General features: G+C 45.3%; 1 protein-coding gene across 1 annotated transcript in view; it reads right to left on the reverse strand.

Moving 5' to 3' along the window:
* Nucleotides 1-271: 271 nt before the first annotated feature.
* LOC123390673 (collagen alpha-1(I) chain-like) overlaps nt 272-15543 on the reverse strand; it is a 35734-nt gene continuing 20462 nt past the window's right edge. Inside the window, exon 3 of the mRNA XM_045074863.1 lies at nt 272-2218. Coding sequence (XP_044930798.1) covers nt 272-2218 — 1947 coding nt within the window. The remainder of the gene's footprint in view (nt 2219-15543) is intronic.

Here is a 15543-nt window from a genome sequence, read left to right on the forward strand (position 1 = left end):
TCGGCCGCTCCTCAGCCCCGGAGAGAAGCCGTCGGTCCCTCCCGGCTCCGGTCCCCGCGGCTCCGAGCTCCCGGCCTGGGACCGCGGCTCCGTCCCCGCCGCCCGTCCGGAGTCCGCACACCCGCCGCTCCCGCGCTCCCCGGAGGACGACGGTGAGTGTCCCCGCGCCCCGCCGCCCGCAGACCCCGTCCTCCCGGGACCCCGGACCGAGACCGCGCTGTCCCCCGAGGGCCCGCCCCGCCCCGGCCGCGACGCCCCCGCGGAGCCGCGTCTACGCGGTCGGACTCTGGGCCCCGCCCCGCCGGCCGGGAGCCGCCCCTGCCCCGCGGCCCGTCCTCCCGCACGTGGCCGGTCCCGCCTCCCGGCGCGGGTCGCTTTGCTGCCCCGGAGCCGCGGCTCTGGTTCTGTCCGGGCTCCGGGTGGGCTCGTCGGGGCCGGGTCGGTCGGGTGAGCGCGGCTGTCCGCGACCCGATGTGCGCTCCGGGTCGTCGTGGTCCCCGCGGCGGCCGGTCGGCGGGTGCTTCTCCCTGCGGCGACGGCGGCGGGCGCGAGCTGTCCGCGGCTCCGGCGCTCCCGGGGGACGAGCCCGGACGCGGGTCGCGCGTAAGGACGCGCCGGCTCCGTCCCGACGGGCTCCGGGTGGTCCCGCGCCGCGGCCGCAGCCGCAGTGACCGGGCGCGCGGGTCCCCGCGGGCCGCGGCGCGTCTCCAAGCTGCGCTGGCGGCGGTGACCGCAGGGCCCCCGGGCGCGTCCGGGACTCGGGGCGGGATGGCTCACGGCTTCGCTCGGCCGCGGTCGTGCCCCGCGTCTGTCCGCGCTTCGGGGAGCGCGTCGTCGCCGTGTCCGTCCGGAGCCGTGTCCGTCCGGAGCCGCGTCCGTCCGGAGCCGCGTCCGGAGCCGCTGCCGCGGAGGTCGCGCCTCCACGTTCTGCTGGGACGGGCCCCGCCGCCCGCTGCGGAGTCGGTTCTGTACGCGCTGCGAGGGAAAGGCCCCGTTCCCGTGATTTATTATTTGATCGATGCGCATTTTCTTTATTGTTTATCACGTATCTGCCTACCCTGGGGGAGAGCGTGCGTGAGTCGGGGAGGGGCAGGGCTGGAGAAGGCGAGGAGAGCGGACCCGGGCTCCGTCCACGGCTCCGTCCACGGCTCCGTCCACGGGCTCCGTCCCACGGGCTCCGTCCCACGGGCTCCGTCCCACGGGCTCCGTCCACGGGCTCGTCCCACGGGCTCCGTCCACGGGCTCCGTCCACGGGCTCCGTCCCACGGGCTCCGTCCCACGGGCTCCGTCCCACGGGCTCCGTCCCACGGGCTCCGTCCACGGGCTCGTCCCACGGGCTCCGTCCACGGGCTCCGTCCACGGGCTCCGTCCACGGGCTCCGTCCCACGGGCTCCGTCCCACGGGCTCCGTCCACGGGCTCCGTCCACGGGCTCCGTCCACGGGCTCCGTCCACGGCTCCGTCCACGGGCTCGTCCCACGGTATCCGTCCACGGCTCCGTCCACGGGCTCCGTCCACGGGCTCGTCCCACGGGCTCGTCCCACGGGCTCCGTCCACGGGCTCCGTCCACGGGCTCCGTCCACGGGCTCCGTCCACGGGCTCCGTCCACGGGCTCGTCCCACGGTATCCGTCCACGGCTCCGTCCACGGGCTCCGTCCACGGGCTCGTCCCACGGGCTCCGTCCACGGGCTCCGTCCACGGGCTCGTCCCACGGGCTCGTCCCACGGGCTCCGTCCACGGGCTCCGTCCCACGGGCTCCGTCCCACGGGCTCCGTCCACGGGCTCGTCCCACGGGCTCGTCCCACGGGCTCCGTCCACGGGCTCCGTCCCACGGGCTCCGTCCCACGGGCTCCGTCCACGGGCTCCGTCCACGGGCTCCGTCCACGGGCTCCGTCCACGGGCTCGTCCCACGGTATCCGTCCACGGCTCCGTCCACGGCTCCGTCCACGGGCTCGTCCCACGGTATCCGTCCACGGGCTCCGTCCACGGGCTCCGTCCACGGGCTCCGTCCCACGGGCTCCGTCCCACGGGCTCGTCCCACGGGCTCGGTCCCACGGGCTCGGTGCCACGGGCTCGGTCCCAAGGCCTCCGTCCACGGCCCGCAGACCCTGACCTGAGCCAAAACCAGAAAGCGCAGGAGCCGCGGATCTCGTTCTTGCGCGCGCGTGTCCGTCTTCCCGGCAGCTTCTCGCTCCTGCGTGGACGGACCGTCTCGCGGCCCTGCGGGGCTCAGCCCTGAAGCGCGGGCCTTCAGCTCAGGGCGCGACCGTGGTCTCCGGGTCCTGGGATCGAGCCCTGCGTCGGGCGCCCTGCTCAGTCCGGAGCCCGCCTCGCCCTCTCCCTCTGCTTGTGTTCCCTCCCTCTCTCTCTCTGTCGAATAAATAAATAAAATCTTATAGAAAAAAAACTGTCTTTCCCCCATTGCACGCTTTTCTTGGCACTCTTCATTTTAAACCATTTGACCATATACGTGAGAATTTATTTCTGGGATCTCTATTCGGTGCTGTTTTCTACCTTCATGCCAGCACACGGTCTGAATTACTGCAGCTTTGTGGGGTGATCTGAGACCGGGAGGTGTGAAACCTCCAAACGCGTTCTTCTGCTTTAAGATCGCTTTGGTTCTTGGCGGTCCGTTGACCTGCCGCATCCATTTGACGGCTGCTCTAAATTTTGGTATGTGATAATATTGTTGTTATTTATTTCACAATACATTCTAATTTATTTTACGGGTTTTTTTTTTCTTTGACCCATAGGTTTTTAAAAGTGCACATCTTAATTTCCAGATGCTATTTGTTTTTTCTTTTTTTATATTATGAACTTAAATGCATTGTGGTCATAAGACATACTATCTGGGTACCTGGGTGGCTCAGTGGTAAAGCATCTGCCTTCGGCTCAGGTCATGATCTCAGAGTCCTGGGATCGAGCCCCGCATCAGGCTCCCTGCTCAGTGGGAAGCCTGCTTCTCCCTCTCCCTCTGCCCCTCCCTGCCCCTGCACATGCTCTCTCCCTCTATGTCTCTCCCTCCAATGAATAAATAAAATCTTTAAAAAAAAAAAAGATATACTCTGTATGCTGTCAGTGCTTCAAAATGTATTGATATTTGCTTTATGGTACAAAGCTACAGTCAACGGTTGTTAATACAACTGACAATAACACGTTTTCAGGAATTATTAAATGTCTACATACGCAGCCTGCTAGAGCAGTGTTCACCATGGAACTTAGGAAGACGGAATAAAGAGGAGGTGTGTGGGCCGTGGCACCCATTCAGCCTAGGATGCTGTAAACATTGATCAGGCCACATATCAGACAAGTCCTATCCCCAACATTTTTACAGGAAGAATAAAATTCAAATATTGCCTCCATAATTCTCTCTGTTTTGATCAGTAAGTAAACCTTGACTTGGTAAAAAATATGAAATTGCAGGAAATTGATCTGATCTCTGCAAGTGAAGATTTAGTGAGAAGATTTTGGGTCTGCTTTCATTTTTAAGTTCAGTAAATGAATCTGTTTAAAAAAACACATTATGACAAAATCAGTTATATTTCTATATGCTAGCAATGACCACTCCATAAGGGAAGTGAAAAAAGTATTCCATTTTCAGTAGTATCAAGGATAAAATCCTTAGGAATAAGTTTATCCAAGGGAGTGTAGTACTTATACACTGAAAACCACAAAATATTGCTAAGGACATTAAAGACCACCTAAATAATGGGAAAATATCCCATGTTCATGAACTGGAAGTCTAACAATGTTAGGAAGGCAGTACATTCTAAAGTAATCTGCAGAATCAAAGAAATCTGTATTAAAGTCCCAGCAGCTTCTTTTGAGAAAATGGAAAACTTTCTTTTTTTATTATTATTTTTATTGTATTATGTTAGTCACCATACAATACATGATTAGGTTTTTTTGTTTTGTTTTGTTTTGAGTTTTTTTAAGGTTTATTTCTTTGAGAGAAAGAGTGTGTCAGGGGGAATAAGAGAGAGAAGGAGAAAAGTTGACTCCACGCTAAACACAGAGCCTGATGCAAGGCTTGGTTCCAGGATTCTGCGATCATGACCTGAGCCAAAGGGGAGGTTCAGATGCTCAATCAACCAAGCCACACAGATGCCCCTCTATCTCTTTGATTTTGGTTTTTCTTGCTCTTACTTTTAAATCTTCAAATTTACTTAGTTTAACAGATGCAATGGCAGTATTGGTATCCAAAGCCAACTCCTTTTTTTTTTTCTTCTGATTTTGTGCTCAATAGCTTTTATTTTTTATTTCATTTCATTTTTTCCATGTTCCAAGAGTCACTGTTTATGCACCACACCTAGTGCTCCATGCAATACGTGCCCTCCATAATACCCACCACCAGGCTCACCCAACCCCTCACCCCCCACAAAACCCTCAGTTTGTTTCTCAGTCCACAGTCTCTCATGGTGCATCTCCCCCTCCGATTTACCCAACTTCACTTTTCCTTTCCTTCTCCTAATGTCCTAAGTTATTCCTTATGCTCCACACATAAGTGAAACCATATGATAATGGACTTTCTCTGCTTGACTTATTTCACTCAGCATAATCTCCTCCAGTTCCATCCATTGATACAAAAGCTGGGTGTTCATTCTTTCTGATGGCTGAGTAATACTCCATTGTATACATGGACCATATCTCCCTTATCCATTCACCTGTTGAGGGCATCTTGGCTCTTTCCACAGTTTGGCAACTGTGGCCATTGCTGCTGTGAGCAGTGGGGTGTATGTGGCCCTTCTTTTCACTACATCTGTATTTTGGGGGTAAATACCCAGCAGTGCAATTACAGAGTTATAGGGTAGCTCTATTTTTAACTTTTTGAGGAACCTCCACACTATTTTCCAAAGTGGCTGCACCAACTTGCATTCCCACCAGCAGTGTAAGAGGGTTCCCCTTTCTCCACATCCTCTCCAACACACATTTCCTGTCTTGTTAATTTTGGCCATTCTAACTGGTGTAAGGTGTTATCTCAAAGTGGTTTTGATTTGAATTTCCCTGATGGCTAGTGATGATGGACATTTTTTCATATATCTGCTAGTCATTTGCATGTCTTCTTTGGAGAAATGTCTGTTCATGTGTTCTGCCGATTTTTTGAACATGATTATCTGTCTTGGGGATGTTGAATTTGAGGAGTTGTTTATACATCTTGGATATCAGCCCTTTGTTGGTGGGGTCATTTGCAAATATCTTCTCCCCATTCTGTGAGTTTCCTCTTTGTTTTGTTAACTGTTTCCTTGACTGTGCAGAAGCTTTTTATCTTGACAAAAAGCTCATTTTCATCATTAGTTTTTGATGCAGTGTTCCAAGATTCATTGTTTATGTACAACACCCAGTGCTCCATGCAATATGTGCCCAAAAATGAAAAGTTCATTTTCTCTTTCATTTCCTTTGCCTTTGGAGACGTGTCTTAAAAGAAGTTGCTGTGGCCTATGTCAAAGAAGTTACTGTCTATGCTCCCCTCCAGGATTTTGATGGATTCCTGTCTCACGTTGAGGTCTTTCATCTGTTTTGAGTTTATCTTTATGTATTGTGTAAGAGAATATTCGAGTTTCATTCTTCTATACATAGTTGTCCAATTTTCCCAGCACCATTTATTGAAGAGACTGTCTTTTTTCCACTGGATTTTTATTTATTTTTTTTTAGATTTTATTTATTTTATTTGACAGGCAGAGATTACAAGTAGGCAGAGAGAGAGAGAGGAGGAAGCAGACTTCCTGCTGAGCAGAGAGCCCGATGTAGGGCTCCATCCCAGGACCCTGGCATCATGACCTGAGCCGAAGGCAGAGGCTTTAACCCACTGAGCTACCCAGGCGCCCCTCCACTGGCTATTTTTTCCTGCTTTGTCAAAGATTAGTTGACCATAGAGTTGAGGATCCATATGCGGCTCTCTGTTCTGTTCCATTGATCTGTGTGTCTGTTTTTGTGGCAGTACCACGTTGTCTTGGTGATCACAACTTTGTAATAAAGTTGGAAATCAGGCAACGTGATGCCCCAGCTCTGTTTCTCTTTTTCAACATTTCCTTTGCAATTAAGGGTCTTTTCTGGTTTTTTAGGTTTTTTTGGTCCAGCACTCTGAAAATGCCTTTGGTATTTTGATTGGGATGGCATTGAAAGTACAGATCGCTCTAGGCAGTATAGACATTTTAACAATGTTTATTCTTCTGATTCATGAGCATGGGATGCTTTTCCATCTTTCTGTGTCCTCTTCAATTTCTTCTATGAGTGTTTCGTAGTTCCTCAAGTATAGATCGTTTACCTCTTTAGTTAGGTTTATTCCAAGGTATCTTATGGTTCTTGCTGCTATAGTAAATGGAATCAATTCTCTAATTTCCTTTTCTCTATTTTCATTGTTAGTTTATAATAAAGCAACTGATTTCTGGGCATTGATTTTGTATCCTGCCACATCACTGAATTGCTGTGTGAGTTCTAGTAGTTTGGAGCTGGAGTGTTTGGGTTTTCCACATAGAGTGTCATGTCATTGTGAAGAGAGAGAGTTTGACTTCTTCCTTGCCAATTTGAATACCTTTTCTCTTTGTTGTCTGATTGCTGTTGCTAGGACTTCTAGTACTACGTTGAACAACAGTGGAGAGAGTGGGCATCCTTGTCGTGTTCCTGATCTCAATGGGAAGGCTGTCAATTTTTCCCCATTGAGAATGATATTTGCTGTGGGTTTTTCGTAGATGAATTTTATGAAGTTGAAAAATGTTCCCTCTATCCCTATACTTTGAAGAGTTTTCATCAGGAAAAGATGCTGTATTTTGTCAAATGCTTTTTCTGCATCAGTGGAGAGGACCATGTGGTTCTTCTCTCTTCTCTTATTGATTTGTTCTTTCCCATTGATTGAGTTGTGAATGTTGAACCACCCTTGCATCTCAGGGATAAATCCCAGATGGTCATGGTGGATAATCTTTTTAATGTACTGTTGGATCCTATTAGCTAGGTAGGATCTTGTTGAGAATCTTGGCATCCATATTCATCAGGGATATTGGTCTGAAATTCTCCTTTTTGATGGGGTCGTTGCCTGCTTTGGGGATCAAGTAACACTGGCTTCATAGGAAGGGTCTGGAAGTTTTGGATTAGTTTGGCCGGTGCTTTACTGATCTTATTAATTCAAAGAAACAGCTTCTAGTTTTGTCGATGTGTTCTACTGTGCCTCCAGTTTCTAACTCATTGATGTCTGCTCCAATCTTAAGTATTTCCCTTCTTGTATGTGGGATTGGCTTAATTTGTTGTTGATTCTCCAGTTCTTTAAGGTGTAAAGAGAGTTGGTGTATTTGGGATTTTTCCATTTTTTTGAGTGAGGCTTGGATGGCTATGTATTTCCTCCTTAGGACCGCCTTTGCCGTCTCCTATATGTTTTGGACCAATGTGTCTTCATTCTCATTGTTTTCCATGAATTGTTTAAGTTCTTCTTTGATTTCCCTGTTGACCCAAACATTCTTTAGCAGGATGGTCTTTAGCTTCCAAGTGTTTGAATTCCTTCCAAACTTTTTCTTGAGGTTGAGTTCGAGTTTCAAAGCATTGTGGTCTGAGAATAATCTCAGTCTTTCAGTATTGGTGGAGACCTGATTTATGACCCTGTATGTGGTCTATTCTGGAGAAAATTCCATGTGTGCTCGAGAAGAATGAGTATTCTGTTGTTTTAGGATGGAATGTTCTGTATGTATCTATGAGGTCCATCTGGTCCAATGTGTCATTCAAAGCTCTTTTGTTTCTTTGTTGGTTTTCTGCTTAGATGATCTGTCTATTGCTGACAGTGACGTGTTAAGATCCCCTACAATTAATGTATTCATATCAAGAGGCGCCTGGGTGGCTCAGTGGGTTAAAGCCTCTGCCTTCAGCTCAGGTCATGATCCCAGGGTCCTGGGATCAAGCCCCGGGGCTTTCTGCATAGTGAGCTCTCTGCTCCGCAGGGAACCTGCTTCCCCTCCTCTCTCTGCCTGCCTCTCTGCCTACTTGTGATCTCTCCTTGTTAAATAAATAAAATCTTTACCAAAAAAATGTTTTCATATCAATTTGACTCTTTATTTTGTTTAATAGTTGGCTTATGTAGTTGGCTGCTCCCATGTTGGGGACATAAATATTTACAATTGTTAGATCTTCTTGGTAGATAGACCCTTTAAGAATGATGTAGTGTCCTTCCATATCTTTGATTCTTCTTTAGATAAATTAGATAAATCTAATTTGTAAATTAGATTTACCTAATTTATCTGAAATGATAAATGCTACCCCTGCTTGCTTTTGCAGTCCGTTGGCATGAAAGATGTTTCTCCATCCCTTCACTTTCAGTCTGGATGTATTTTTAGGTTCCAAGTGTGTCTCTGGAAGACAGCATATGGACGGGTCCTGTCGTTTTATCCAGTCTGCAGCCCTGTGCCATTTTAGGGGAGCATTTAGACCATTCACATTGAGAGTGATTATTGAAAGATAATTTTTTATTGTCATCATGTTGCCTGTGAAGTCCTTGTTTCTATAGACTGTCTCTGTGAATTTCTGTTCTTTGTAACTCTTGGGGTCTTTCTCCTTTATAGAACCCCCCCCTTAATAATTCTTGTAGTACCGGCTTGGTGGTCACATAATCTTTTCGACTTTGTGGTTCTTGGAAGCTCTTTATCTCTCCATCCATTCTGAATGTCAGCCTTGCAGGATAAAGTATTCTTGGCTGCATGTTCTTCTCATTTAGTGCCCTGAATATGTCTTGCCGGCCCTTTCTGGCTTCACAAGTTTCTGTGGACAGGTCTGACATTATTCTGATGGTCCTGTCTCTGTACATAAGGAATCTCTTCCCCTAGCTGTCCTTAAGATGTGTCCTCTGACCTAGGACACAAACACTTGTTTCATTCCCCAGATTAGGGAAATTTTCATCCAGCATTTGTTCAACTCTGTCTTCTAGTCTTTTCCTTTCTCCATCCCTTCAGAGATCCCCAAAATTCTAACACTGGAATGTTTCATGGCATTTATTTCCCTAATTCTGTTTTCATGGCTTCTAAGCTGTTTGTTCCAGGCCTCCGCCTGATCCTTGTTTTTCTATCAGTTTGTCTTTTCGATCACTATTTCGATCTTCTGCCTCAGTTACCATAGCTGTTAGAGTATTTAGATTACATTGGATCCCATTGATAACATTTTTAAGAAGTGCCAGATCAGCCCTCACTTCCGCCCTTATAGATTCTATGTTGCCACTAATGGTCTTCTCTAACCTCGCCATTGCCTTGATAATTGTTACCCCGAATTCCATTTCTGGCATACTATTTATGTTGATATCCAATAGTTCTGTGGTGGAAGTCACAGTCTCTGAGTTTTCCCTCTATTGGGTGTTCCTCCTCCTGGTCATTTTGGAGAGAGGTGGTTGAGGGGATGTGTAGCTGAATGTATCAACCATGGCCCAGGCAAGGTGCACTCTGGAAAGTTTCAGAGCAATTGGAGGTCAACACTGAAAAGAAAGAAAGAAATGAAGAGAAGGAAAACCCAGCCAAAACGAGCCCCAAAAGTATGATTTATAAGGTACATAAACAAAAATGAACAAACAAAAAGACCATCAAAATTAAAAGAAAAAAAAAAGAAGAAAAAGAATAACCCAGCCAAAATGAACCCCAAGAATAAGATTTATATAGTACAAAAACAAATACACAGAAACACTGACAAAAGAATATGATGGGAAGGTGGTTATAAACCCTTGATATGGGCGAGGAAGGTTATTTCAGTTCTTCCTGAGTATATCTTACTATCTTTGTTAAAGGACTCAACTCTCCAGAGATACAGGGAAATTAAAACTGGTTTTTATATAGAGCTAGTATTGAATAGGGGGAAAGGATTACCTTGAAGATGATATATATATTGATTTAAAAAAAGAAAAGAAAAAGAACTCAGATATATGTATGAAAAAAGTTCCAGTTTAAAAGTCATTATGTAATATGTTGTATTAAATATCTAGTTGTAGTGGTAAGTAGGTTAAAAAATAAAAGAAAAAGAATCATAATGAATTTAAAAACAAAACAAAAAAATTGTATCTATGAAATATACAGGTTTTGGGGCAATACTGGGAGCTTAATATGTTGTTTTCCCCTGATGTTGGGGTTTTATAGTTTTATGGGGACTCTGTGGTTATTGTCCTCTTGTTCTTTTGGCTTGTCTTCTTGGGGAGGGGCCTGCCGCGTTGTTTTTCAGTCAGTCTTTCTTAGGTTGAGTCGCCCTGCCCCCATCAAGGGGCTGGGCTCTGTGGAAACCAGTTTTTCAGGCTTTTGTTCTCTGGAGGTTTTTGTTCTTTGGCGGCTTTTTGTGGCTTTTCAGAGCGTTAGTGCAAAGTAAACTATCAGCCTCAGTCTGCTCCCCTCTGAATGGTCCAGAACACACAGACTCGCTCTCTGCAAGCTCTGATGAACACCACAACCTCCCGCAGGTGGTGCACACCCCCAGCCACCATCTCAGTGGTTGCCCAAGGCGCCTGCTTCTCTCAGTCCCTCTGTGCCACCAAAACTGTGAGCGATATTGGTCCTGGTGAGCCCAATCCTGGTGTCTGCCATTCCCGGGACTGCTGTCTGGAGTCCATGCCTGTGCCGGGTGCGCTCCAACGTGGGACTATGGCGAGGACCTCTGGGAGGAGCCTGCACTGGGCTTTCTTAGGAGCAGGCAGGGGTGTGCACAGCCCCAGTGGTGGTGCAAGCAGCAGAACGCCATGGGCTCAGGAACTACCAAATGGAGCCCCCGGGCTCTCTCAGGCACGGGTGGGCGCTGGCTTTGACTGCCCTGGGACTGTGGGCTTAGGTCCATGCCTGTGGCCACCCGATTCCAGCAATTGCCCCTTTCTGGATGCTTTTAACCAGACTCCAATTTAATGCAGGGCTCAAACACGGGGCACTTTCGTATTGGGATTTTACTTTCCAATGGGTCACTTCTGGTGGCTCCCTCCACCTTCTTTTTATCCTCCAATATTAGTCCAAGCGCTCCCACTCCACTTTACCTCTTCAGTGATGTCTTCTGCCCCTGTAGAGATCCAGAAGTGTATAATCCTACATCTCAGGCTGATTTCATGGGTGTTCAGAGTGTTCTGGTAGGTATTTAGCTCTGTTCAGGGGACTGGTTGAAACAGGGTCTCCTGCTTCTCCACCATCTTGCCCGGAGTCCATCATTAGTTTTTGATGTAGTATTCCATTGTTTGCATATAATACCCACTGCTCCGTGTGAGAGTGAGGGGGAGTGCATGTGAGAGAAAATGAACTGTGGAGTGGAGAGAGAGGGAGAAGCAGACTCCCTGATGAGTAGGGAGCCAGACATGGGGCTTGATCCCAGGACCCTGGGGTTGCAACCTGAGCTGAAAGCAGACACTTTATCGGCTGAGCCACCCAGGTGCCCTGGAAAACTTGTTTCTGAAAGTAATGTGGGATTTCAAGGAATACCAAATAGAAAAACCTTGAGAAGGAAGAATAAAACTAGAAAATTTACATTTCCCAATTTTACTGCAAAACTACAGTTATCAGAAACCAATTTGGTACTGGCATAAGGATAGACATATAGACTAATGGAATATACCTGAGAATCTGGAAATGAACTCCTATGTCTGTGGTCACATGGTTTTTAAAAAGGATGACCAGGCTATTCAGTGGGGAAAGGTAGTCTCTTCAACAAGTGTGATTGGAACAACTGGACATCCACAAGAGAAAGAATGAAGTTGGACCCTTACCTAACACCATATACAAAATTAACTAAAAATCTAAACAGAAGACCTAAGATTAGAAAACTCTTAAAAGAAAACATAGGTGTACATTTTCATGACCTTGGATTTGGCAATGATTTCTTAACTATAATACCAAAACCATAAGCACAAAAAGAAATAATAGATTAAACTATAATTTATCAAAATTAAAAACTTTTATCATCAAGGATGCTATCAAGAAAATGAGACTGCAACCTACAGAATCGGAGAAAGTATTTGAAAATCATATTCTCTCATAGGGATCCGATATCTAGAACATGTAAAAAACTATTAACAACTCATGAAAAAGACAACCCAATTTAAGATTTTATTTATTTACTTGACAGAGAGAGACACAGTGAGCAAGATGGGTGGGAAGGGGAGAAGCAGGCTTCCCCGCCAAGCAGGGAGCCTGATGTGGGGCTCCATCCCAGGACCCTGGGATCATGACCTGAGCCAAAGGCAGATGTTTAATGACTGAGCCAGCCAGGCGCCCTAACAACCCAATTTAAAAAGTGGCTCAGAACTTGAATGTACATTTGTAGAATGGGATATACAAATGGCCAAGGAGTGTGTGAACATACATTCAATGTTTTTAATCATTAGGAAAATGCAAATAAAAACCGCTTCAATTTCACTAAGATGGCCAAATAATAACTTTTAAAAGGAAAATAACAAATCTATAAAGATACTGAAATGCTGTGTAGTGCTGGAGGGAATGTAAAATGGTACAGCTGCTTTAGAAAAGAGTTGATGGTTTCTCCAAAAATCAAAAATAGAATTATCAAATGATTCAAAGAAAATTGAAAGTGGGTGTTTAAACAAAAACATGCACACAGTCTACAGCAGTACCTCTCAGTAGCCCAGGGGGTAACTCAAATGTTCGTCAGTGGGTGAACAAAATGTGTTATATCCACACAGTAGAATCTTACTCAGCCAAAAAAGAAATGGAAGTGCAGAACCAGGCTACACCATGAGTGAGCCTTGGAAACACTATATTTAGTGAAAGAAGCCAGACACAAATGAGCATATATTGTGTTATTCCATTTATATTAAATCTCTAGAACAGGTAAATCCATACAGATAGAAAGAAGATTTGTGGTTTCCAGGGAGAGGAAAGAATGGAGAGTGACCGCTTAATGGGTATGGGCTTTCTATTTAAGGTAATGAAAATGTTCTGGAAGTCATGGTGGTGGTGGCACAAGGTAAATGTACTTAATGCTGCTGAGTTGCACACTTTAAAATGGCCAAAATAATGAATTTTATGTGCATTTTTAAATACACACAAGAATGTGCGATAAAAGCTCTCAGTAAGTTAGCAATAAGGAGGAATTACCTTAACTTAAGAGAGAGTATCTATAGCTACCAGACTATTGAATGGTGAAAGCCTGAGTGCTTTCTCCCTGACTGGGAACAAGGCGAGGATGGCTACTCTCATTCCTATTCAACATAGCACTGCAACTTCTAGTCATTGAATACAGCAAGAAGTAGAAATAAAAGGAATACAGGCAGAAAGGAGGAAATAAATCTGCCCAGATTTGCAGATGGCATGTTTGTCTACAGAGAAAGAGTCAAGGAATCTACAAAAATCTTTTAGAATTAATATGTGAGCTCAGAAAGATACAAGCTATGACATCAATTCATAAAAATCAATCACATTTCTGTGTACTAACAATGAAAATACATAAGCCAAAATTTAAAACACAATATAATTTATAGTCATTTGAATAAAAATGATGTACTTAAGACACACTTAACAAAAATCTACAGAATTATAGAATGCTGATGAAAGAATTGAAAAAAAAAATTTAAGTAAGTAGAGAGAGACCTATTCATGGATTCTGACTCAACATAATAAAGATATCAAATGTCCCCAGATTGTTCTATAAATGTAACACAATTTCCACCCAAATCCTAGCAACACTTTTTTGTAGACAGACTTATTCTAAAATGCATATGGAAACTTGTAAGTGGAGTAATTACCCCATATTGAGACTTACTATATAGTTATAATAATCAAGAAAGTGTAGAGGAAAAGGAAGAACAAACAAAATTCAAACCCAGCAAAAGGAAGGAAATACTAGATTAGAACAGAAATAAATAATGGAGAGACTTGAAAAAACAATAGCAGAGATCAGTGAAACCAGGAGCTGGCTCTTTGAAAAGATCAACAGAATTGATAAGCCTCTAGGCAGATTCATAGAGAGAGAACCCAAATAAAACCACTAATGAAAGAGAGGAGAAATAAGAACCAATACCACAAAAATACAAACAATTGTAACAATATTACGAAGGCCTATTTGCCAACAAATTGGACAACTTAGCAGAAGTGGATAAATTCTTAGAAACATATAATCTACCGAAAATGAAGCAGGAAGAAATAGAAAAGCTAAGGAGACCAATCACCAGCAATGAAATTGAGTCAGTAATCGAAAAACTCCCAAAAAACAAAAGTCCAGGACTAGATAGCTTTAAAGCTTAATTCTCGGGTGCCTGGGTGGCTCAGCTGGTTAAGCAACTGCCTTCAGCTCAGGTCATGATCCTGGAGTCCCGGGATTGAGTCCTGCATCGGGCTCCCAGCTCAGTGGGGAGCCTGCTTCTCCCTCTGACCCTCTCCCCCTCTCATTCTCTCTCTCATTCTCTTTCTCAAATAAATAAATAAAATCCCCTTTAAAAGAAAAAAAAGTTTAATCCTACCAAACATTTAAAGAACAGTTAATACCTATTCTTCTCAAAACTTAAAAAAAAATAGAATAGGAAAGAAAACTTCCAAATTCATTCTATAGAGTCATAATCACCCTCATACCAAAACCAGATAAAGACACCACCAAAAAAGAGAACTACAGCCCACTATCTCCCATGAATATAGATGCAAAATCCTCAATAAAATAATAGCGAACCAAATCCAACAATCCTTTAAAACAAACATGAGGGCGCCTGGGTGGCTCAGTTGGTTAAGCATCTGCCTTAGGCTCAGGTCATGATTCTAGGGTCCTGGGATCAAGCCCTGCATTGTGCTCCTTGCTCACTGGGGAGTCTGCTTCTCCCTCTGCCTCCCCTCCTTGCTCATGCTCTCTCTCACTCTCTCGCTCACACACACACACACTCTGTCTCTCAAATAAATAAAATCTAAAAAAAAAAAATCATACACCATGATCCAGGAATTTATTCCCAGGATGCAAGCGTGTTCTATATTTGCAAAACAATCAACATGATACATCACATGAATAAGAGAAAGGATAAAAACCATAGGATCATTTCAATAGCTGCAAAAAAGCATTCAGCAAAGTACAACATCCATTCATGATAAAAAAAAAAAAAAAAAACCTCTGCAAAATAGATCTAGAGTGAACATATCTCAAGATAATAAAGGCCTTATATGAAAAGCCAACAGACAACATTGTTCTCAATGGTGAAAACCTGATAGCTTTTCTCCTAAGATCGGGAACAAGACAAGGATGTCTTGTGCACCACTTTTATTCCACATAGAACTGGTTGGCCTAGCCACAGCAATTAGACAACGTAATGAAATGAAAGGCATCCAAATTGGTGAGGAAGAAGTAAAATTCCCACTACTTGTGGATGACATGATATTATATATAGAAAACCCAAGGGGTGCCTGGGTGGCTCAGTGGGTTAAAGCCTCTGCCTTTGGCTCCGGTCGTGATTCCAGGGTCCTGGGATTGAGCCCTGCATCTGGCTCTCTGCTTAGCGGGAAGCCTGCTTCCCTTCTCTCTCTGCCTGCCTCTCTGCCTACTTGTGATCTCTCTTTCTCTCTCTGACAAATAAATAAATAAATAAAATCTTTTTTTAAAAAAACCAAAAGGTTCCATCAAAAATTATTAAA

This window comes from Mustela putorius, unplaced genomic scaffold (genome assembly GCF_011764305.1).
Source record: "Mustela putorius furo isolate JIRA1106 unplaced genomic scaffold, ASM1176430v1.1 tig00000139_pilon_pilon_pilon, whole genome shotgun sequence".
Classification (NCBI taxonomy): Eukaryota; Metazoa; Chordata; class Mammalia; order Carnivora; family Mustelidae; genus Mustela; species Mustela putorius.